Consider the following 21,760-nt stretch of genomic DNA (forward strand, 5'->3'; position numbering starts at 1 on the left):
CTGAGAATTATACAGCTTTATACGGCTTCTATGACCGAGGTCGGTATTGTACGGTAGGTATTACATAGCTCATAAATCTCCACCAAACGCTAAACTCAATTTGGAGCAATAAGCAACCCGCTTGCTCTCTTATCTCCATGTGACCGTCGTAATAAAATAAAGAAAGCCACTCTGCTTGTTATCGGCCGCCGCTGATCGCACGGCAGAAACCTTGTCTCTAAGCTGTCGCGGCTTGATCTCATTCAGCTTTTTCCTTCTCACCAGAAATTAAAAGACGACATCATATACTACATCCTATTCTCTTCGATAGAATCGTATCCATGTAGAAAGTAAGTTCACCCTGTTTTCTGAGGAGCGCGATTTATCCCTTCTCCTTTTTCCTGGATGGATGGTTTCTAGGGCCAACTCTCGGTCTGTCTATCTCCTGACCGGCCTCGTTGGGTTTCATCCGCAGCAACGCGCGCATTTCAGCACATACTAAAGTAGTTCAACTGACGTTTTGAACTATCAGATCCGCGACTTTGAAGCGAAATGAACTCCCATTCTGAGGAAATGTCGCATCGCGACCGCGAGTCGGCCGAGCGACATCAAAGAGATCAGTTCCCTGTTGGGACCCCCCGCCAGAGCAATACCGCGTCGTTACAGATCCATCAGCCCGTCGCCTCGCGACTCCCCGGTGCCATCCACAGTCCTGGAGGTCTTCTAGCGACTCATGGAGGCTCGGGACCTCCTATCCCTCTCGGTGCTCCCTCCGGCCCCGTAAACACATTTGGCGGTCCATTGCAAGCTGAGTCGAACCGTACACTTCCGCATAATGCCCAGAACGCATCGAGCCAGATGTTCGGAGCTTTAGGTGGTCACAATTCGGGACCCTCTGGCTCTTCGGGACCTGCAGCACATCTATTTGGTGGTCCGCTGCAGCAAGAAGGCAATCGAGCCTCGCAAGGTATACCGTTCGGTGGGAATGGCACTGGGATGCCAGGGGGTCACCCATTACCCAACGGTAGTGCTAGTGGCATGCCGCAGGGGCAGCAACCTATACTTAATGTAAGTCTACTACATTTATCGTGTTATTGTCCATCATATGAAGATTCTCGACAGCAGACTTACCCAGGCTCCTGTTTTCGCGTTCATTACCTCTTTATGTGGGACGGGTACTTGCTGTTCCCGCCGCTAGGCATATTATTTTACACTATTTTACTCCCCTGCTCCCTTACCCGAACATCTTCTCAAGTCTATGAAAAGCGCATGGGCAATAAACCTTTTGAGCCTCATGGGGAATGTCCCTTTCATTTTGATAATCTTCAATTCCTTGCACAAATTTGAATCCGATTGTCTGTCTGCTTTATGCACTAATGTATAGTCTTCTCAGGACGCCCTCAGCTACTTAGACCAAGTCAAGGTCCAATTTGCCGACCAACCGGACGTGTATAATAAATTCCTTGATATCATGAAAGACTTCAAGAGTCAAACGTTAGTCGACATACCGAGATAAACATGATGAGTATAAGCTGACCTGAGGGCTAGAATTGACACTCCTGGTGTCATCAACCGCGTATCAGAACTTTTTGCCGGCCATCCGAATCTCATTCAAGGCTTTAACACTTTTCTCCCGCCAGGATATAGAATCGAATGTGGTGCAGGAAACGATCCAAATACAATTCGCGTCACTACGCCCATGGGAACAACAGTTCAATCGATTACAGGAAGAGCAAATCAAGGTGACGGGGCGCATGGTCAACCGGGAGCGAACGGACCTTTTTTCAACCACCGGACGAGCAACTGGCAGCAGCAACATCCACAGCCGCAACCGCAACCACAACCACAACCTCAGCACAGCATCGAAAGCCCAGAAGCCTCTTTCAGCGCCCCCGCGCCAAATGGTCCAAGCTTGTTCAGAGCTGCTCAAACCCAGCCCTCAGAGTTTGATAGTGTAAGCGCAGGAAATCAACAGCATCGTGGTACATCTCAGATACAAAATAACTCTACTACACCTAACGCGCCAACAACCCGCAACGCTCTCACACCAACTCCAGGTGGTTCGCAAGGGGTGCCTGGCAGCGGAAACCAGCAGGCAAATATGGAGAAGCGCGGACCAGTTGAATTCAATCATGCTATTAGCTATGTGAATAAAATCAAGGTGAGTTAATAATTGAAAAGCACATTAACAAGTAGTTCTTTTAACTAACCCCACAAAAATTTGCACGGTGGAATACTTGAACAAAACTTGCTAACTTGTTAACTTGTGCACGCAGAACCGCTTCCAAGATAAACCCGAAATCTACAAGCAGTTTCTCGAGATTTTACAGACCTACCAACGAGAGCAGAAACCAATACAAGACGTCTACGCTCAAGTCACCACCCTCTTCAATACCGCGCCAGACCTTTTGGAAGATTTTAAGCAATTCCTACCGGAATCTGCGGCCTCGAACAAGGGTAACGGTGCGAAACCCGAAGACATGTTCGCCATGACCGGTCTCACTCAGACCACGCCGCAGCCTGGGCATAATATGAGGGATGGCCAGAAGATGCCTCCCGTCGGAAACTTCGCGCCTCCTGCCAGCGCAAGTAAAGACAATAAAAAACGTCCTCGCAATGAGAAGCAGACCGCGCCTCCAGCGCCTGTTATCGCTGACAGTCCTGCTCCTGGATCACGCTCGATTCCTGGAGTAGGTCCTGCTAGCAAGCGACCGAAACTTAATCACAAACCTCTGGCCACAGACGTACAATCGATCGAGCCCACACTCACCCCAATTCTTCCTGAACCTCTCCCTCCCACGTCGTCGGCAAACGCGACGGCAGACGAACTGGGGTTCTTCGAGAAAGTTAAGAAATACATCGGAAACAGGTCTACGATGAATGAATTCTTGAAACTTTGCAACATGTACTCTCAGAGTTTGATCGACACTAATGATCTGGTTCATAAGTCTAGCCAGTTCATCGGAGGCAGTGCTGAGCTGATGGGTTGGTTCAAGAACTTTGTAGGATATGAGGGTCTTGACGAGATTATCGAGAATAGGCCAAGGCCGCCTACGGAGAAGGTCTCGCTGAGCAACTGTCGGGCTATTGGACCGAGTTACAGGTTGCTGCCTCGCAGGGTAAGTCATGTTTCAGTCTTTAAAGGTAACACTATCCGCTAACAGTGCCGTCGTAGGAAAAACTCAAGCCGTGTGGCGGCCGGGACGAGATGTGTAATGCTGTCCTCAACGACGAGTGGGCATCCCACCCTACCTGGGCCTCGGAAGATTCGGGCTTTGTTGCTCATCGAAAGAACGCCTTCGAAGAGGGCCTTCATCGCATCGAGGAGGAGCGGCACGATTACGATTTCAATATCGAAGCCAATGTCAAGTGCATACAATTACTCGAGCCCATCGCCCAGCAGATGCTGAACTTAACTCCTCAGGAACGAGAAACATTCCAGATGCCAGCAGGACTCGGAGGCTCCAGTACCTCTATCTTCAAGCGTGTCCTGAAGAAGATCTACGGCAACGAGAAGGGTCTTGATGTTGTCAGCGATATGTTTACGGACCCCTTCGCCGTTGTTCCCGTCGTCCTTGCGCGGCTTAAGCAAAAGGATGAGGAGTGGAGATTCACACAGAGGGAATGGGAGAAAGTATGGCAGGCGCAGACGGAGATCATGCACCTCAAGAGCCTTGACCACATGGGTATCCAGGTTAAACAGAATGACAAGCGGAATCTCTCTGCCAAGCACCTAGTGGATGTCATTAAGACAAAACACGAAGAACAACGACGCTTGCGCAGCTCGAAGAATAAAATCCCACGACATCAGTTTGCATATGAGCTGAGTGACCAGGAGGTCATCTTAGACCTACTCCGATTCATGGTCCTCTACGGTACGAATAACGGCCACCATAGTACCTCGGAAAAGGAGCGGATCGTTGAATTTTTCGAGTGGTTTATCCCGCGTTTCTTCGAATTGTCGGAAGAAAAAGTGCAAGATCGGCTCCATGATATTGATCGCGAGTCCGGCGAAGAAGATGCCGAGGAGCAACTTCCTGCGGAACTGACTAACGGTCGCGCCCGACGTAACGGCAAGAGATCTGACTTACTCCGCGGCGTTTTGGATCCTGGCCGTAACGGTGCCAAGACTAGGACCCAAAAGGAGGATAGTGCTGCATCTGGCAGCAAAGAGACGACACCGGACGCTGGGTCTGCGAACGAAGAAGAGATGGCAGACGCACCAGAGGACTCCCTCCCTGCTGAACAATCTAATGAGCGGTGGCTGCCTATAGTACCCCGAGCAACGGTTGTTAAAGGTGACAATCCGCTCGTGGATACCGACGGCGAGTTGAGAGCTGACGGGCTCTTTTCTCGCCCGTGGTACAACTTCTTTTGCAACCAGACTATTTATGTTTTCTTCACCGTGTTCCAGACGCTATACAAGCGTCTCAAGGACGTCAAGGATAGTAAGGAGAGCGTCTTGCAAGAAATTGCCCGATCGAAGAGCAAGAAGCCCGCAAAGGATCTTGGTATCGCCGTCAATGAGCTTAACTATTTCGATGAGAACGACCCTGCCTCGTTCTGGCCAAAAACGGTCGAACTTATTGAAGACTATATTACCGGGGAGATTGATGAGAATCGATATCAAGAAGTGCTCCGTCATTATTATCTCAAGAAGGGCTGGACTTTATATACGATCCAAGACCTCTTGAAGACGCTATGCCGTCTCTCTTTGACGTGCACCAGTCTCGACTCAAAGGAGAAGACGCCGGATCTCATTCACCACTTCCTGAACAATCGACATAATGATATGACCAGTTATCAGACAGAGATTAGCGCCCGCAAGTATGCCGAGAAGTGTATTAAGGATGGTGATATGTTCGTTATTTGCTGGGTAAGTACCATTCTATCTGCCAATTCTGCCTACTTGGCCGCTAATCACCACATATAGTTCCCGCATAAGCGTGAAGCTACAGCGCGATGGTTGCAACGTGACGAGACGACATTTTACATGGATGAGATGGAACTGTGCGACAGATGGCAGTATTACATCTCCTCGTACATACGTGTAGAGCCTACTGAGGGGGTACCTCGCTCTCGCCTTCAGAAGACAGTCCTTGCTCGCAACTTGCCATCCACCGAAGCCGATTCTGACGATGGTAATGTGCCGAAGCCTCTCATGTACAACGAAGGTTTAGTCTTGCGCATTTGCATCAACTCCAATAAGATCGTCTGGGAAAAGGACACGTCCGAGTTCTTTGTCTATTCAACAGAACCCGAGGACAAGGATAAGGCCGCGGTCGAGGAGTACCGCCGCGCCATCACCGAACATCGCGAGCAGCGGTTCCGAGAGAAGATGGTTATGAATAACGCTTGGATGCGGGGGATGAGTCAGGACGAGGTCCAGAAAGTCAACGAGAACTTCCAGAAGTGGTTCAAGGACGGCGTCTCGCCCAATGCCAACGGCCAGGGAGAAGACGGCGAGAATATGGAAGGGCTTGAATAGGTGGATGCCTTGTCCACCTTCGAGGACGACTTCTCGGCTTGGCGACTACCTAGCCCCATAAGTGATTAGACGGTGGTGAGATTTGATTACGCATAAGCATAAAGGCATCACGACTGGCGCTGGGGCGTTGGCACTTGAGTGGATATATCCTACCCCCCGCGACGACCCCTTTTCTTTTTTCTTTTCGTTGCATACGTGCAGTTGAGGCTGAACAGAGCGGATAGGATGATGGTGCTTTTCTCATTAGTTTGTATTATAGATATGCTAACCGACAACCCGATGGTCGTGTCGTCCTGGTGCTTTTTTTGTGATTTCCATAGCAGCGAACATACTATTATTTCAAAGACTTAGAAACTGAGACAGAAGTACATAGTGTTAGGTTAGTGTATTTGCACTAGGACATCACATAGAAGAATAACATGGCCTGTCAGTTTTATGGGGATTTCAGAATTGTAGAATTAACTACTACATCTAGTTAAGCTAGATAAGGTAGATATATTGGGTATGTATTAAATCTCTTATTCTCCCCATCCCGGAGCCAAAAAAGAAGCTCTTCATTTGCTTACGCTTTATTTTTTCATTTTTTTTTCATCATTGTGGCAGTTGAATGGCCATAGTTCTTTCGACGCATTGCAACATTACTCGGACAGATCCATACACGTTCACTCATTTCGTTATATTCGTGAATCCCGTCTCGTGCGGACTACCGTCTCCTCCCCGCCTTCATGTAGTCATTGTAAGCTCTCGATGACGATAGCGCTGGCGCCGCCGCCGCCGTTGCAGATACCAGCAACGCCGATCTTGGCCTTCTTCTCGCGCAGGACGGTGGTCAGGGTGGTGACGATGCGGGCGCCGGAGCAGCCGAGCGGGTGGCCGATAGCGACGGAGCCACCAAAGACGTTGACCTTGTCGCTAGTGAGGCCGAGCAGCTTCATGTTAGCTAGGGCGACAACCGAGAAAGCCTCGTTGATCTCGTAGAAGTCGACGTCCTTGTCTGTCAGGCCGGCGTGCTTGATAGCCTTGGGGATGGCAAGGGCGGGTGCGGTGGTGAAGCGCTGGGGCTCGCGGGCGGCGTCACCCCAACCGCGGATCTTGGCGATGGGCGTTACGCCCAACTCCTTGACCTTGGCCTCGGACATGAGCACGAGGGCGGCAGCACCGTCGTTAAGGGGAGCGGCGTTGGCAGCGGTGACGGTACCACCCTGGGGCTTGAAGACGGGGCGCACCGTCTTTAGCTTCTCGGGGTTTAGGTTCTTGACCTCCTCGTCGGTTGTGATCTGAACCGGGGGCTTGCCTCGGCCGGCGCTGACCTCGACGGGCACGATCTCCTTGGAGAAGATGCCGTCGGCAGTGGCCTTCTGGGCGCGGGTGTAGGTCTCGATGGCGTACTCGTCCTGCTGCTCGCGGGAGATGCCGTGGTCGGAGGAGCATAGCTCGCCCGCGAGACCCATGTGTTCTTTGGCGTAGGCGTCGGTCAGACCATCCTTCAGCATACCGTCGACGAGGGTCTGATCGCCAAACTTGGCACCGTTACGCAGGGTAGGCAGGTAGTGCGGGGTGTTGGACATGGATTCGGTGCCGCCGGCCACAACAATGGAGGCATTGCCGGTTATGATGGTCTGGGCACCCAGAATGATGGCCTTCAGACCGGAAGCGCAGACCTTGTTCACACCAGTGCAGACGACCGATTCCGGAAGGCCAGCACCGATAGCGCATTGTCGAGCGGGTGCTTGTCCAAGGCTAGATGTCTACTGTTAGCTTCCCCTCACTCTGCTCGTTGACCAACAATCTATAGGAATAAGACATACCCGGCAGACAGCACGTTACCGAAGAAGACCTCCTCTACATCTTCGGCCTTGATCTGAGGGACTCGCTCGACGGCAGCTGTAGACAGATCGTGTAAGTGTGCTACCCGGTCAAGCTGTGCAACCTGGATGGGAGAGACATACCCTTAATAGCGTGGGATCCCAACTGAGTGGCGCTGAGACTCGACAGCGTTCTAGTAATTCGAGTGTCAGTTTCACGAACTAGGTATAGGTATATCAAGAAGAGAGGAGGGGAAGAGGGGAAGCTGAGGGGGAGCTCGTAGCATAAAGTAAAACTCACCCTAGGAACGACCCCACGGGGGTTCGAGCAGCTGAGACGATATATACGGAGGGAAGATTAGACATGTTGAATTATGGCGGAAGATCTCACAGCTCAGAAGAAAAGGAGACAGACAGAATAAAATAAAAAAGCAAAATTTATATATTTCAGTCTCAGAAGTGTCTCAGAAGTGTTGAGCTATCAGAATACCAGAATGGCCCCCTTGCAAGAAGAAAAGACGATATGGTGGGAAATATTCACCGCCCCTCGATTTATCTTTTATCTTAGCTAGCATATTGTGCTACCGAGTATAGCGGATCTGCGGTTACACCCCTACCTTTACATACCTGTACCTTTTTTACATTGGACGAGTAGGATGAGGTATTGTACCTTGGAACTCACCAAAGTTTGAGTTGTGAACAATGTAGCACAAAGTACCTAACTAACAAATGATCGGAGTTTCTTCTTCTTAACCAGGTTTAGTATAGTCGTACAATGCATGCATGTATCCATTAAACTTACTCCGGTTAGGTCACTCCCAAGAAGTCACCAATTCGTTGGTCGTACCTTACCTTACCGAATCAACGTATTGTACCTAATGTAAGGACATTGCCTACTCGGGTAGGTACCTCGAATAGGATAGTGGGGTTGGTGTTTTGGTATGAGGTAGATAACCTTAGTTAATTAAAAAATGAAGCCACCCGTCCGCTTATCGGAGCACATTACGTACATGGCTCAGCCTTGTCATTAGCCACGAAATAAATTTGCTATTAGCTATTAGCCACAAGCACAGAACGCGCTATAGTCAGCCTTGCATCTCGACTTTGTAAGTTGTAACTTTTCTAAGCGCGACATCAAGCTATCGTCGTATTTCTACTCAAAAACCCATTGACCTACGCATAAGCCTTGTTTACGCCATGGATGACCTTTATGATGAGTACGTATAGCTGCTTGGTCGCGTTCCATCCCTAAGCTAACTATATTGACCAGGTTCGGAAATTTCATCGGGGAGGATGCCGAAGCATCTGAGGAAGAATCCCAGCATGGCGTCGACGCGGGCGCGTATCTCGATGACGAATATCCCGAGGAGGCGGCTGAGGTTACAGGGCAGGAATTAATGGAAGTAGATGATGAAGGGCCCTCAAACGCGGTGGTATTACATGAAGACAAGCAATATTACCCGACGGCGCAACAAGTATATGGAGCAGACGTCGAAACATTAGTCCAAGAGGAGGATGCACAACCGCTCTCGCAACCAATCGTCGCACCCGTCGAGGTGAAGAAGTTTTCTATCGAAGAGGTCGACCTTCCTCCCGTCCACTTCGACCGAAATTTCATGACCGATCTCATGAACTTCCCCGATCAAATACGGAATGTAGCTCTAGCCGGAGATTTACACCATGGCAAGACCGCCTTTATGGATATGCTGGTCCTCGAGACGCATGATATATCCGACAGACTAGAGAAGCGGACGGGTAGAAAAAGAGACGAGCAACTACGATATACCGATACCCACGTGGTGGAGAGGGAAAGGGGCATTTCCGTAAAGGCGGCGCCGATGAGCTTAGTCTTACAGAGCACCAAGGGCAAATCTCACTTGTTCAATATAATAGACACCCCGGGTCACGTTAACTTCGTCGACGAGGTTGCGGCGGCGTTGCGGCTAGTGGACGGCGTTGCGCTGGTCGTGGATGTAGTAGAAGGAGTACAAGTCAACACGGAGCAGATCATCAAGCACGCCGTTCTCGAAGATATTCCGATGACCCTGATAATCAACAAGGTCGATAGGCTTATACTAGAACTAAGACTGCCGCCGAGCGATGCTTATTTCAAGTTAAAACACGTTATCGAGGAGGTGAATACCGTCATCGAAAATACTCGACCAGGTTCCGGAGATCAGAAGCGGTTAAGTCCAGAGAAGGGGAATGTGCTATTCGCGTGTAGCCAGATGGGCTGGTGCTTTACGCTACAGTCCTTCTCAAAGATGTACGCCGATAGTTTCCCCGGTGTGAATACCGAGGAATTCGCCAAGCGCCTCTGGGGCGATATCTACTTTAATCCGAAGAAGAGGACCTTCAGCAGGAAACCTCTCCCCGGCGAGGAGCGCGCAAAGAGATCGTTTATCCACTTTGTCTTGGAGCCTATCTATAAGGTTTTCTCCCACACTATCAGCCAGAGTCCCGAAGAGCTAAAGGGTGTACTGGCGACGTTAGGCATAGTACTCAAGCCGTCACAGTACAAGACGGACGCCAAGGTGCTGCTCAAGCTGGTCTGTGAGCAGTTCTTCGGCCCGTCAACCGGCTTCGTCGATATGATTGTCAAGAATGTCCCATCTCCGTTAGAAGCAGCGGAACGCAAGTTGGAACAGTATTACACCGGCCCATTGGACACCAAGGTGGCCGAATCCATGAAGAAGTGCGACCAAGATGGCCCATTGGTCGTACACATCACAAAGCTATTCAACTCCTCGGATGCTAAGAGTTTCTACTCATTTGGCCGGGTGATGAGTGGGATTGCTCGACCTGGAATGCAGGTGCGGGTGCTCGGAGAGGGATATTCTATCGACGATGAGGAAGACATGGCTACGGCTACTATTTCCAACGTCTACATCGCCGAGACGCGGTACAATGTCGAAACCGACGGAGTCCCCGCCGGGAACTGGGTGCTGCTGAGCGGCGTTGACAATTCAATCGTGAAGTCGGCGACAATAGTACCGCCGAAACTCGAGGATAACGAGGAAGCCTACATCTTCAAACCGGTTACGCATTTCACAGAATCCGTTCTGAAGGTGGCAGTAGAACCTATCAACCCCTCGGAGCTACCCAAGATGCTTGACGGCTTACGAAAAATTAACAAAAGCTACCCTCTAATCACTACTAAGGTGGAAGAATCGGGCGAGCACATCATCTTAGGTACTGGCGAACTGTATATGGACTGTGTCCTACACGACCTGCGACGGTTGTACGCAGATATGGAAATCAAGGTTTCGGATCCCGTCACGCGCTTCTGCGAGACAGTAGACGAGATGTCAGCTACCAAATGCTACGCCATTACGCCGAACAAGAAAAACAAGATTACTATGGTCGCCGAGCCGCTCGACGACGGAATCGCGGAAGATATCGAGAGCGGCCGCGTCAAGATGCAAGACGGTGCCCGAAAAGTGGGCAAATTCTTCCAGGAAAAGTACGGATGGGATCTGCTGGCCGCGAGGAGCATTTGGGCATTCGGCCCGGATGAGAAGGGACCTAATATCTTGCAGGACGACACACTCGACGTAAGTTGACCATTCTGTCGTTTTCCCCCACCATATTGTGACCTTGAAAGCTCGGCGTCTTACTACACATGCGATTTCTGTAGCGTGGAGTGTCACCCTATGGGTCCGCATGCGGCAATACCTTCGCAATTTCAGCCTCACAATTCTAGAATCTTGTTCTTGTTCTACTTGGATCACACCTAATCTTTTCGGCAGGTGGATAAGACGCTTCTCAGGAGCGTGCGCGAGACCATTCGCCAAGGGTTTAGTTGGGCTACCAGAGAAGGCCCTCTATGTGAAGAACGTGAGTACCTACATCCCGTTGCATTTTATTGTCATTCCCACCCAACCCAGCGTCGATCCCACGCTTTTCGCCACGTCCCATCTGGAACTTTTTTAGTCTAAGCTCCCTACATACGTTTACTACCTAAAATCGTTCATGCGGATGTTAGCACCTCATTGCTCACAAGCGATTAACGCATTCGAGCGAGACGCGAAGGCGTCCTGCTGTTACTAGCGTAGCAGCTTGTATTCCCTACTCGAAATACCTAAAGGCGCTAGGCGTCGAAGGCCATCCAAGATGGTGGTGTTACGGCAAACGTGGAGATAGACCTATCACTATGCGTTAGGTAGCTTGACAAGTTCCAAATATGGACTGCAACCCATGTCCGTACCTTGCCAAGACATAAGCTACGAGTTCTTGGGACCAGGGACCCTGCTCTGTGCATTGTGCAGATTCGATCAGACTTCGTCTATCGAACCCGTAAGGCGAGATTTGCGCACACCAAGGGTACGAGACACTGACACAACAGAGCCTACCGAAACACCCGTCTTCAAGGCTCACTCACCAGGGGTCTGTCTCGAGGATAGCCTTTGTTGCATCCACGTGTGACATATCCCCAATCCAGTAATATCACAGAATGAACCAGACGCCGATTAATGACGTTATTATACCCTGACTTTGCGGAGTTTGCTAACTTTTGATTGCAATTGTAGCAATCCGCAACACCAAGTTTCGTATCATGGACGTATCCCTAGCACAGGAGGCAATCTTCAGGGGCGGCGGTCAGATCATTCCAACTGCGCGACGCGCGTGCTACAGCTCATTCCTCATGGCATCGCCGCGCCTTATGGAGCCTTTGTATGCGTGCTCGATGACAGGTCCCCAAGATGCCGTCCCTGTGCTATACAATGTTCTAGCTCGCAGAAGAGGTCACGTACTATCGGACGGTCCGATCGCAGGCACACCACTATACCGCGTCAGTGGTCTAATTCCGGTGATCGACTCGTTCGGCTTCGAGACGGACGTTCGCATCCAGACGCAAGGCCAGGCCATGGTGAGCCTCGTCTTCGACAAGTGGCAGAAGGTGCCCGGCGACCCGCTCGATAAGGAGGTGGTGTTACGACCGCTACAACCCGCTGATGCCCAGGCTACGGCTAGAGATTTTGTTCTCAAGACCAGAAGACGCAAGGGTCTCAGCGAGGATGTAAGCGTGGCGAAGTTCCTCGAGCCCGAGTTCTATCAAAGCCTCATGGAGAGCGGCACGCTTGGTAGTCCATGAAAGATCTAGGTGAAGTTTTCGAAGGCGCCCCTTAACACTGAATAAAGGGCCTAGATTCGACAATACTAGCAACTATATATTGTACAGTTAGCACGCAGGTACCTAGTTAGTTTATCAGTAGCCTACTATAGGCCCATATGAAGGGGTAGGGCGCCCAGGGTAAGAGGCAGACTGGTCTGGGCCACAGCTTGCTGGTCTAGAAGGATTCAGCTCCAAGGCTACCCCACAAAACACCAACGTAGGTTAATAGACAGATATAATGTGTAAAGAGCACACACACATAAGGCCATCTGGGCTCTATAGTAGTTCAATAAACAGGGAGAAACTTACAACAAGATCGACCAACCTCTTTCCTATCCTTATTTCCCACCGGAACATCTCCAACCAGTGATTCGCGCGGCAAAGACAGAAGAAGGATCGAAAAGCAAGAAGAGCCTCTGCCCTGCCCTGCCGCGAGTAACGCCGGAACCGTGCGACGTGATTGGTTACCTGCTCGCCTAACCTAACCCTGGGGGTTGTGACCCATGTCTATCTGTTCTGGCGGTTAGTAACGGTAACAGCGCCTGCCAACCAGATTCTTCTTCGCCCGCGGCATATTATGTTTGAGATATGTGTCCGGTAATATACCCCCTTCCCCCCCACGCTTTAGGTATACGTATGTGTGTAGGTAGGTACATATGTATGTACGTGTGAAATATGTATGTATAAACTGGGTTGGTTGGTTAGCTCGTGACTCGAGGGAATATGGAGCTAGGTTAGTTAGTTTAGGTGGTGGTTATCTGGAAATCTGGGGATACCATACCGGTGTGGGTCGGGAAGGGCCGGATGGCGGTAGCGAGGGACGGGTTGCATATGTAGGTATGTATGTAGGTCATGCTTGGGATATGTAGGTAGGTAAGTGACGGGCAGGGAGGGAGGCGATAGACAATGTTGAGTGTGTCGGTTTACATAGTAGGGGAATAGGTAGGTACCTAGGTAGTAGGTATCAGACGAGCTAAGGGGAAAGGGGAAGGGGGGGTGTGGGTTGGAAGCTTTGGATGGAAGGATTGGGGGAACGGCACGGGGGGCAGGCCAACAGTCAGTGAGGGCGAGGGCGAGTGATGAGACGCGGCGAATAGGAATATGCTTCGAGTCATGTGAGATATAGGCGAGTGTGTGCGAATGTATGAATGCGTGGAAAGATCTACATTGCAGTTTTCTTTTCTTCTCTTCGCGCCAGTCGTTTCCGAGTTATATGCGTAACGGATGGTAGGTCTCTCTCTCACGGTTTCATTTTGGGCGTTGTTACAGGAGCCGAGGGCTGTTGTTATTCGCTGGTTAAAATGGGGGCCTTGAGGGTTCTGTTACGACGGTATTAGTATTGGTATTGGAGAGTGAGGAATGACAAGTCTAGGTTAGTTAGTCTGGATGTATGTGATACCTAGTATTTTCTAGTATACAGACAGGGAGAGGGCTTGTGTTAGTTAAATCGAGATGGGTATCAAGGTCACGTCAGGGAAGTAAGTGATCATCAGGAGTGAAAATGTTCATATTGTCTCTAGCAGAAGCTGCAGTGCTGACGAGCGTGAGGATGTAGTAGGTAGTTGAACTATGTGTTGTCAATATTAGCCGCAGGTATATGAAATACTATATGTAGTGCGGAAGGATTCCGGGCACAAAACGTTCAAAAGAAATGTATCCCCTAGGGGCCGTCAGTCTCGAGTAACTCAACTGAGTTAAGTGCTAGGTAATGTACGGCATGCTATTATTCCTCTCTCTCTTCTCTAGTTTCCTTCAGCTGTAGAGGGTCGCATCGGAGCCCTCGGATTACGAGCTACAACATCGTCAACGAGCCGAGGCCGTCCAACTAGTAAGTAAGTGAGTTATGAAATAGCAGTCGGTAGTAAATCACACGAGTTTCTACCTAGCACGTATAGATGAGAACCGGAGGGACATGTTCCAGAAAAAGAAAGAAAGATTTGATATTTCAAGGTACGAAAGCGAGTGGACGTCCTTCCATTACCGTCACCATGTATGTATGTATGTATGTGTACTGAGTAGCAAGATGCTCGCATACCATGGACACACTCACTTCCTCTAAGACCGAAACTTGGGTACGGCCATTCTTTACTATTACCCTCCATCATAAGACTCAAAGCATGCAAGATTCTATATGAAGCTTACTATCAAGTTCCGTCAAGTTTGACAAGATATCAAAGAGACCGGCAGTTCCGGATCTCACCCACCCGCCTGTCAGTAACTAGTAGATAAGTCAAGTCAACTTGACAGGAGCTCTTGCCGGTATGTATGTACATCTCCTTCTATGTATAGTTAGGAGAAATAGCTATACCTACAGTTTCCCACATTGACATCGATGCATGAGACGTCACGACAGTAGTAAGAATATGTTAGGTTAGGTAGTTATAGTAGGAGCGAGTGAAAAGGGGGCACGAACAAAGAGGGGCGGCCGAAGAGAACGGTGGTGACTGACTGGTGGCCCTGAAGAAAGCTAACTAACTAACAGATACTTACTTACCTCTTGGGTAAACCGATAGTTATTAGAAGCCCGCTTAAAGCCAGAGGATAGATGTAGGTAGCGAACCCCAAGTCACTGTTTCTCATGAGCATTCTGTCTGTAGTTAGGTACCCAAGTCTATACTGTAGGTTTCGTAGCAAGGAGATACCTAAGGTAGGTAGACATCAACATTGGCTAGCTAACTATTATTAGTCTAGTTAACTAGAATGTATAACTATACTATTAATAAACAATATAAGCATTCAGGTAGTTAGTTACCGAATAGCTAAGCTAAACTCTCTTTCATTTACTTACACGAGTTTATACGACGTACGTAACTAGATTTAAGCATAACCTATTCATCACCTACGACCCGATCAGTCTTAAGCGCGCCTTCGCGCCGACCCGAACCTTGACAGCTTCATCTCGTGTCCATATCCCCCATGCCGGAATTTTTTACATACGGGAGAGGATCCACACTAGGTTAGGGTGAATACGAAGTTCCCCGGTTGCGAAAACCAAGGTCGGAAAATCGCTGATCTTAACGTGATTCACCTATCATCTAGGTAATCAATCGTCTTTAGGGCGACAAGGGCCGATTAACCCGGTTTAGAGCATTTTTAGCCGTATATACCTGTTAGTTACCTGTTATTAACTTATTCGTGTATAGTCAGTTGCCTCATCTGTCTCCTTGAGAGTATCTACAGCCCATGACAAAAATATTCCAAGAAATCCAGGTCAGGTAAAAGCTAACGTCAAAGTCTGAGAAGTAGATTGTACCAATGTTGCGTTAAAAATAGAATGGAAAATCTATTGGAACCCCCATACTTGACTAAAACAACATATCTGCAAAGGCGAATCGAATTGCTTGTATTCTGAACCAAGTATTATATACCTCGAGTATTAGGGGCTCGACTAAGGTGCCTCGTAGACTTAATGTCTGCTGGACATTATTGTCAGCCAACTAAAATACCTAACAGCGAATACATCATTAATCAGTTCTCCGTATCCATAGGCTACGTGATCCCGCAGCAAATCTACAGGTACACCGCCGAGTCTATCCCGCGCGTGATCGGTAACGGCTTGGCGGGCGATTAGGCCGGGTTCGAAGCCGGTGTGGATCTTTCTACTCTAGCTGTCGCCTGCGAGGATGCCACGGCAGGCAGAGCCCGGTTTCTGGATATCCAAGCAGCTGATAGGCCGATTTTCATGCACTGGTCGTCCCTTTTAGGTAGTTCAGATGCCGACTTCAAAAACTTGACCAAACGCGGGATGTTGTATATAGATGTTATCGTTACTTTTGTAGCGATACATCGTAGGTATTTAATAAATCGCTCAAGAATCATGGCCCATGAGCCATGTTAATATTAGATAGCTATGAAATGTAATTTTCATAGGCAAGTCTCCAGCATCTTGTCTAGAACGCCCCTGAGGGTGTCGTTCTCCAAGGCTGCAGCAACTCTTTCCTTGTCGGCTAGTTGCTTGTTTACCTGGTCGTCCTGGCTGTGAGTTCCCTCTTTGATTACGACATCCACTCGGTAGTTGGGAGGAAGGGCCTGTTCCAAACGTACCCGTACACCGAGACCGATAACGGTTGCCAGTGAACAGTGGGTAATGGTAGGGGTGATCTCGACCAAGACTCGCGTCAAAGTATTGGGATCCGCAACTGCTGATGGAGACGGTGTTATATGGATGTCAGGCAAATTGACCACTGCTAATTGACCTAAGGAAAGTGGATGTTCAGGGTCAGAGATGGTGGATATCAGATCTGAGAAATGTCAGCTGCTAGATCAAGTAGAGTAGCTTTTTCTATGCTTGAGAAGGACCATGTCATATCATGGGCATGTCGTGGGTTTCAGGGTAGAATATCTGGAACATCTGGGCGTGGGGGCGATAAGAATCTGACATGTTCTGACATCTAAAATATGCCGTACGAAAGATGAGAAGGGAGAAGGGTAATAATGATGATCCCAGTAACTCCGCGTCATCCCATCTTCAAACCATGTAAACCGTAGACATTTTATATATTACTTGAGAAGGGTTGTCTTACCGTATACTTCCTGTTCGTCAATGGGTTCCGCAGTGAACTCGTCATCGCTCTCTGTGTCGTCCGACCACGAGATATCGTAGAAGGGATCGGATAGATATTGTGGTTTTCGCATCATGTTATTGATTTTGGCCACGTCATTTCTTTGAACTTTGCGCCCCTTCTTACGTTGTCTTGTCGGAAGCTGCGAAGTGTTTAGGATAGTAGGATTCGCATTGTCTTTTTCCATCTTGATAGGCGTGAATATTAATGAGGAATGGTTTCACGTTTGGCGGTTAGGTATGTGTTATGTGACTTGAACCCGACTAACTAATACGAATAGTCTGATAGTCCGATAGTCTGATATGATATTATATAATGCACAGTGATGCGAAATTTGTGAGAGGTTGTTTGTGGCAGGGATTATTTGGTGAAAGATGTGTACTATGTATGACCCCACGGCTTTGTTCGTTGTAGTGATCAAATTGATGTAATCAGTAATTGCGGGACTTCCAGTAGTGTATGGCGAACGTGGTGCCCGTGCTCAGGCGGTGGGGCTTACACGGGACATCATTTACCCGGTATAGTTATCTTATCGATCTTATCAAATCAGTACCTAATTGGATATGGTCTCTCTGGTAAGCTAGTAACTTCAATTATACCGTTTATCATTGGTCGATGAAGAAAAAGGTTGAGCAACTCCTATAATGTACCTAGGGTAGTATTCTAGAGAGTCCCTACATCATGTACCTAAGACAAACAGGCAAACAGGCAAGCTAGGATGATGTACCTACTGATAGGTACTGCCAAAATATTAATAATTAGCGGTTCTATTCGGACCATATTCAAAATGTATTTATCGTCTCAACGGAACTTACCGCTCATTTCCATAGACAACCTTGACAACCTTGACCAATCCTATAAATACACACCACACGACATTCGTTTTCTCCAGATATTCGACCGGTCACCTGCCCCTGAATTTGAGAACCTTTGATATTGGACGCGAATAGATGCGACGCGACAGATTTCCTCAAGGCTAGGTAGTGTGGATGCAAGGGAGGGGTGAGGGGGGAGGGGGTGTAGATTCGGCGTGCACGGTGCCGGATGTGATACAACCGTTGCAACGAGCTGCGGCTGTTTCACTGATTCGAAATTCATGCGCAATAAATTTAGCAAGACCCCGTCGTCACCATATCCAAAATTTCCAAAACTTGTGCTATCGGTGATATCATCGGACATTGACCTTTTCCTCTTTTCCGCTGGAAACTTTTTTTTTATGGCGGATGGCGAGAGGCGCTATACATATGTAGTCCCGGGAAAAAGCCGGACGTTATGCGAGTCATCATACTTACATTTTTTTTTTCTCTTATCTCTTAGGTATTCTCTTCAATCTCACTTCAGCTGAAGCTAGGCTAGTTATCTAACCTAGCATCTAGTGTAAGCTGTCAGGCACACGGAGCCTTCTCGATCTGGGCCTGTTTACCGTTCCCGTTCTCAGATCCGGACCACCGTACCTGATGATCGACAGGTGAATAAATACGTAGGCAGTCCGAATATGTCGTATGCTCCGGTCAAGTTTACCGGAAAGAGATAAATAACGACATTTCTTAAGCTCGATCGGGAAAGTCTGTCATCGTATGGAACTAGCCGTCCCAAGTACTCGGCACGTGTTATATGCTGCTGTTTTAATATAAGAAGCGACTATTCTTGATCCTTCAGCCCTGCCAATATCCCGTATTTATGCCTACTATGTATGTACCCCAAGATCCGCTGCGCATCTTTCAGCGAGATTCGCCATGAACCCTTATCATCGGGTCGACATTATACATACTATGCATCATGCGGTGGTCGATTAAACCTATATTTAGACCTATATTTAGTTGATATATCTTCTATGCGGTACCAGCACTCAAAGCGCAGTGTAAGGTCCTCGCTGCCATTCGTAACCCATACATACATAGTATCTGCAACGCACGAGGAGTGACACAGCTTGCGCCTATCGATTTGCGAATGCGACGGTGTACTTTTTTGCATGCACCTAGGGGACGATCTAGTGAACCACGATTATTGATGACTATATTATCACAAATCAATTAGTTCCATAGTCCTAATCCTCCTTCGGTAAGGTTGGAACGTAGAAGCTCGTTGATTGGGTAGACCCTGATGGGGGAACAATCTACCTGGCAGCAACTAGGATGTCTCGGGTCTTCGGGCAGTTGAATCCCTACCTATTTCCTACCTATCTACTGAACCTGTGGTCCTGTATACGTAGGCAGATCAATGATCAATCCCGTCACGACGGTGTCATCCATCAGTCTATTAGGTTTAGGGTCAGAAGGGTTCAACTGGTATGAATAATACGACGTACTTCGCACAGATGGCGTACCGTATTGTGGGAAAAAGGGGTCTCTGAACTCTGATTAGTGAGCCTTGCGTGACAACAAGACGGGGGAAAGCGGGTAAGCGAAGATGGCTGACGACGACCAATTATCGCTCCAAGGACAGCAGTCCTTTACATTGTCAATCGTTTATATAGCCGCTCCTATTGCCTCCTGCAATCTGCAATGCAGATGCAAGTGCTCGCTCAGGTCGCTTCCACACCTTTGCGACTCTCTTTCTCCAGCCAGCCCACCAGCCCACGTACCCCGTTGGAATTGGGAGACACGCGAGAGCTCCCCTAGTAGGCGTTGGCGCATGCAGACCTGACCGCTAGTCTCTCAGTTAATAATACCAGGACCGTCGACATGGCACATGCAAACAGGGACGGTCTGCAGGGGCTAATTTGTGTACTAATAGGGAAAGGAGACGATTGTAAAAGATCGTGTCTATCGCAGGTGAAGGCGAAGAGGTACCTGGCGATTTGGGTTCGGTCTCGCTGTATATACTATGTAAATTGTAGGCGCTAGAAAAGATCCCGAGATGTTTGCCGGTTGGTTGTCCACGACTCCACGCACGTCGGCAGCAAGTAAGTGCCTGCCCCTGATCTGGTTTAGAAGCAGGCTTACATACATGTCCGCTCGGAGCGGCATGAGCATTGGCAAGCCACCATTACGTCGTGGTATGTATGATGAACGTCCGCAGTATGTATGTCCATATGTATGTCCATATGTAGGTATGTAGGTTATGCACCTCGCAGCCCTATTCCCCTCCCAGGAACGCATACATAGGTACACATGATTTGACATGCTACCATGTTATGTAGGTCACTTACTATTATCATTATTATTGCAGCCTCGGCGGCTATTGACTTGCCACGATACCTTACTCGAGTACCGTAGGTACCTCTCGTGTGGGAGAGCTAGAGTTGACATCTGATGCGCTTAGTTCTCCTTAAAACGTTTCAACCCTATATCGGGCCTGGTAATACCATCGGTGACCTACTGCAGTAATTAAAAAGAAAAAAAAAAGTTCCCCGTATCCTACATACATAGTATGCTGAGGTGGCGCATCGTGTGACGGCTGTTGCGTTTCCTAATTCTCTAATAGCGCCTAATGTGAGACGATAACAGGTGGAGAGTCTCTGACGGCAAATGCCTAGCCTCTTAGGATGGTGGACACTCGGCGCATCTTCTAGACTTGTTCCGTGCACACGCAAGTCTAAGGAGCTGGTGTTTTCGGGAGTTTATGGGCCAATTCATTCTCTGGTGCCTGCGACTCTACTTGGACTCCCGGCCGAATGGCATCGATTTTCCAGGTTGCCAGGTACCTACAGAGTACAGAGTAGGCTGCTGACTGCTACTGTAGGCAATAATAAACTCATGGCCTGGTGCGCTAATGGATGTGAGCTAGGTTATGTACGAGAACGGAACCGAGCTATCGATGATACGGTACATGTGTTGAAGCGCGGTATTGGCCCGCATCAGCACCATAATGGACCAACGACGATTCTGAATCCTGCCAGCCTGCGAACCATTGAAGCTAGCGATCGATCTTTAGATTGATTAACCACCACAATATATCCAACCGAGCACGTCTAAATTGTCGAGAAAGAACCAAGCTTTATGCGCTGTAGTGTATATACCGAACTGCGCATAGAAGATCTTAATATAAAACATTGTAGATGTTTCTCTACTTTATTGTCGTGCGACTCTTGCGAATATCTATGTAAGGTAGACAGGTTTTTAGTCACTGATTAGAATAGGCTACCTAGTTAACTAATATTATAACAATTATTATTATTATTATTTTACAAAAAGGTATTGAGTAAAGTTCTTACAAATCCCAGTTCAGGTTACACAATTATCTAAAGAAAAGCTACCTACCTAGACCTATGTAGAATTACATAACTGGGTCTGATACACATACATACACGGAACATTCCTCGAAATAATAAGTATAGGAATTAAGTACAGGTACGTAATCTGTAAGCAGGTTCATATTGGGGACCGGCAGGAACCACGCGAAGACAAGGAAGGCAAAGAAGGCAAGGAAGGCAAGTAAAGCAGGGGGGGCTCCACAAGGAACCACCCCCCCTTCGCGCCTTTTCGGCCCCTCTCGACTCTATGCAAGTCCATGGCAAGCATGGTCAACTGGTACATGTACACTAACTCAGTCGTGCAGTGTCCCCATTCTCCATTACACCACACCAATTAGTTACAATGCAGCGAGTAGTGTACAAGCATATGTCCATATGCCCCCGTTTTTTGGGTCCTGGCGTTCTTTCCGCTGGACTCATGGGCGACGCATGGTTATCCCCTCACCTACCTGAATATCGGGTCTCTCCTTCGAAAAGCAAAAAAAAAAAGGACCATTTTCATGGAGCCCACTGCCTGGCATCCATGACCCATCCTGCCTCCTTCCCACTGCACAACTGCAACTGCAACTGCAACTGTAGTACCGCAGTACCTCGTAGGTCCTTAACCTTAAACAT

General features: G+C 48.6%; 4 protein-coding genes across 4 annotated transcripts; 2 read left to right on the forward strand and 2 right to left on the reverse strand.

Moving 5' to 3' along the window:
* The first annotated feature begins 118 nt into the window (after positions 1-118).
* On the forward strand, positions 119-5,903 carry F5Y00DRAFT_224575 (uncharacterized protein). The gene is made up of 7 exons (XM_048006020.1): positions 119-329; positions 512-1,047; positions 1,373-1,473; positions 1,528-2,140; positions 2,256-3,098; positions 3,155-4,855; positions 4,913-5,903. Exons 2-7 carry the CDS (start codon positions 532-534, stop codon positions 5,465-5,467), a joined length of 4,329 nt encoding a protein of 1,442 aa, XP_047869311.1. The 5' UTR covers positions 119-329; positions 512-531; the 3' UTR covers positions 5,468-5,903.
* Positions 5,845-7,878, reverse strand: F5Y00DRAFT_224577 (acetyl-CoA acetyltransferase). The gene is made up of 4 exons (XM_048006021.1): positions 7,574-7,878; positions 7,417-7,466; positions 7,276-7,351; positions 5,845-7,207 (listed from the first exon to the last, which is right to left on the reverse strand). Exons 1-4 carry the CDS (start codon positions 7,636-7,638, stop codon positions 6,199-6,201), a joined length of 1,200 nt encoding a protein of 399 aa, XP_047869312.1. The 5' UTR covers positions 7,639-7,878; the 3' UTR covers positions 5,845-6,198.
* A 478-nt stretch (positions 7,879-8,356) lies between these two features.
* F5Y00DRAFT_224579 (P-loop containing nucleoside triphosphate hydrolase protein) lies at positions 8,357-12,713 on the forward strand. Its single transcript, XM_048006022.1, has 4 exons — positions 8,357-8,489; positions 8,543-10,826; positions 11,022-11,109; positions 11,802-12,713. The coding sequence occupies exons 1-4, from the start codon at positions 8,470-8,472 to the stop codon at positions 12,365-12,367; spliced, it is 2,958 nt and encodes a 985-aa protein (XP_047869313.1). The 5' UTR covers positions 8,357-8,469; the 3' UTR covers positions 12,368-12,713.
* Positions 12,714-16,239: 3,526 nt separating this feature from the next.
* F5Y00DRAFT_100744 (uncharacterized protein) lies at positions 16,240-17,474 on the reverse strand. The gene is made up of 2 exons (XM_048003772.1): positions 16,912-17,474; positions 16,240-16,629 (listed from the first exon to the last, which is right to left on the reverse strand). Exons 1-2 carry the CDS (start codon positions 17,135-17,137, stop codon positions 16,253-16,255), a joined length of 603 nt encoding a protein of 200 aa, XP_047869314.1. The 5' UTR covers positions 17,138-17,474; the 3' UTR covers positions 16,240-16,252.
* Between the last annotated feature and the right edge of the window lie 4,286 nt (positions 17,475-21,760).

This window comes from Daldinia vernicosa (assembly GCF_022497035.1).
Source record: "Daldinia vernicosa strain CBS 139.73 unplaced genomic scaffold F5Y00scaffold_3, whole genome shotgun sequence".
Taxonomy (NCBI): domain Eukaryota; kingdom Fungi; phylum Ascomycota; class Sordariomycetes; order Xylariales; family Hypoxylaceae; genus Daldinia; species Daldinia vernicosa.

Coding starts and splice junctions, on each gene's coding strand:
- F5Y00DRAFT_224575 (XM_048006020.1), top strand. CDS start 532: ATGAACTCCCATTCTGAGGAAATGTCGCATCGCGACCGCGAGTCGGCC. Junction 1,048..1,372: donor GGCAGCAACCTATACTTAAT/GTAAGTCTACTA, acceptor TAGTCTTCTCAG/GACGCCCTCAGCTACTTAGA. Junction 1,474..1,527: donor AAAGACTTCAAGAGTCAAAC/GTTAGTCGACAT, acceptor CCTGAGGGCTAG/AATTGACACTCCTGGTGTCA.
- F5Y00DRAFT_224577 (XM_048006021.1), bottom strand. CDS start 7,638: ATGTCTAATCTTCCCTCCGTATATATCGTCTCAGCTGCTCGAACCCCC. Junction 7,352..7,416: donor GGGATCCCACGCTATTAAGG/GTATGTCTCTCC, acceptor ATCTGTCTACAG/CTGCCGTCGAGCGAGTCCCT. Junction 7,208..7,275: donor GGTAACGTGCTGTCTGCCGG/GTATGTCTTATT, acceptor GTAGACATCTAG/CCTTGGACAAGCACCCGCTC.
- F5Y00DRAFT_224579 (XM_048006022.1), top strand. CDS start 8,470: ATGGATGACCTTTATGATGA. Junction 8,490..8,542: donor ATGGATGACCTTTATGATGA/GTACGTATAGCT, acceptor TATATTGACCAG/GTTCGGAAATTTCATCGGGG. Junction 10,827..11,021: donor TGCAGGACGACACACTCGAC/GTAAGTTGACCA, acceptor TCTTTTCGGCAG/GTGGATAAGACGCTTCTCAG.
- F5Y00DRAFT_100744 (XM_048003772.1), bottom strand. CDS start 17,137: ATGGAAAAAGACAATGCGAATCCTACTATCCTAAACACTTCGCAGCTT. Junction 16,630..16,911: donor TGACGAACAGGAAGTATACG/GTAAGACAACCC, acceptor GACATTTCTCAG/ATCTGATATCCACCATCTCT.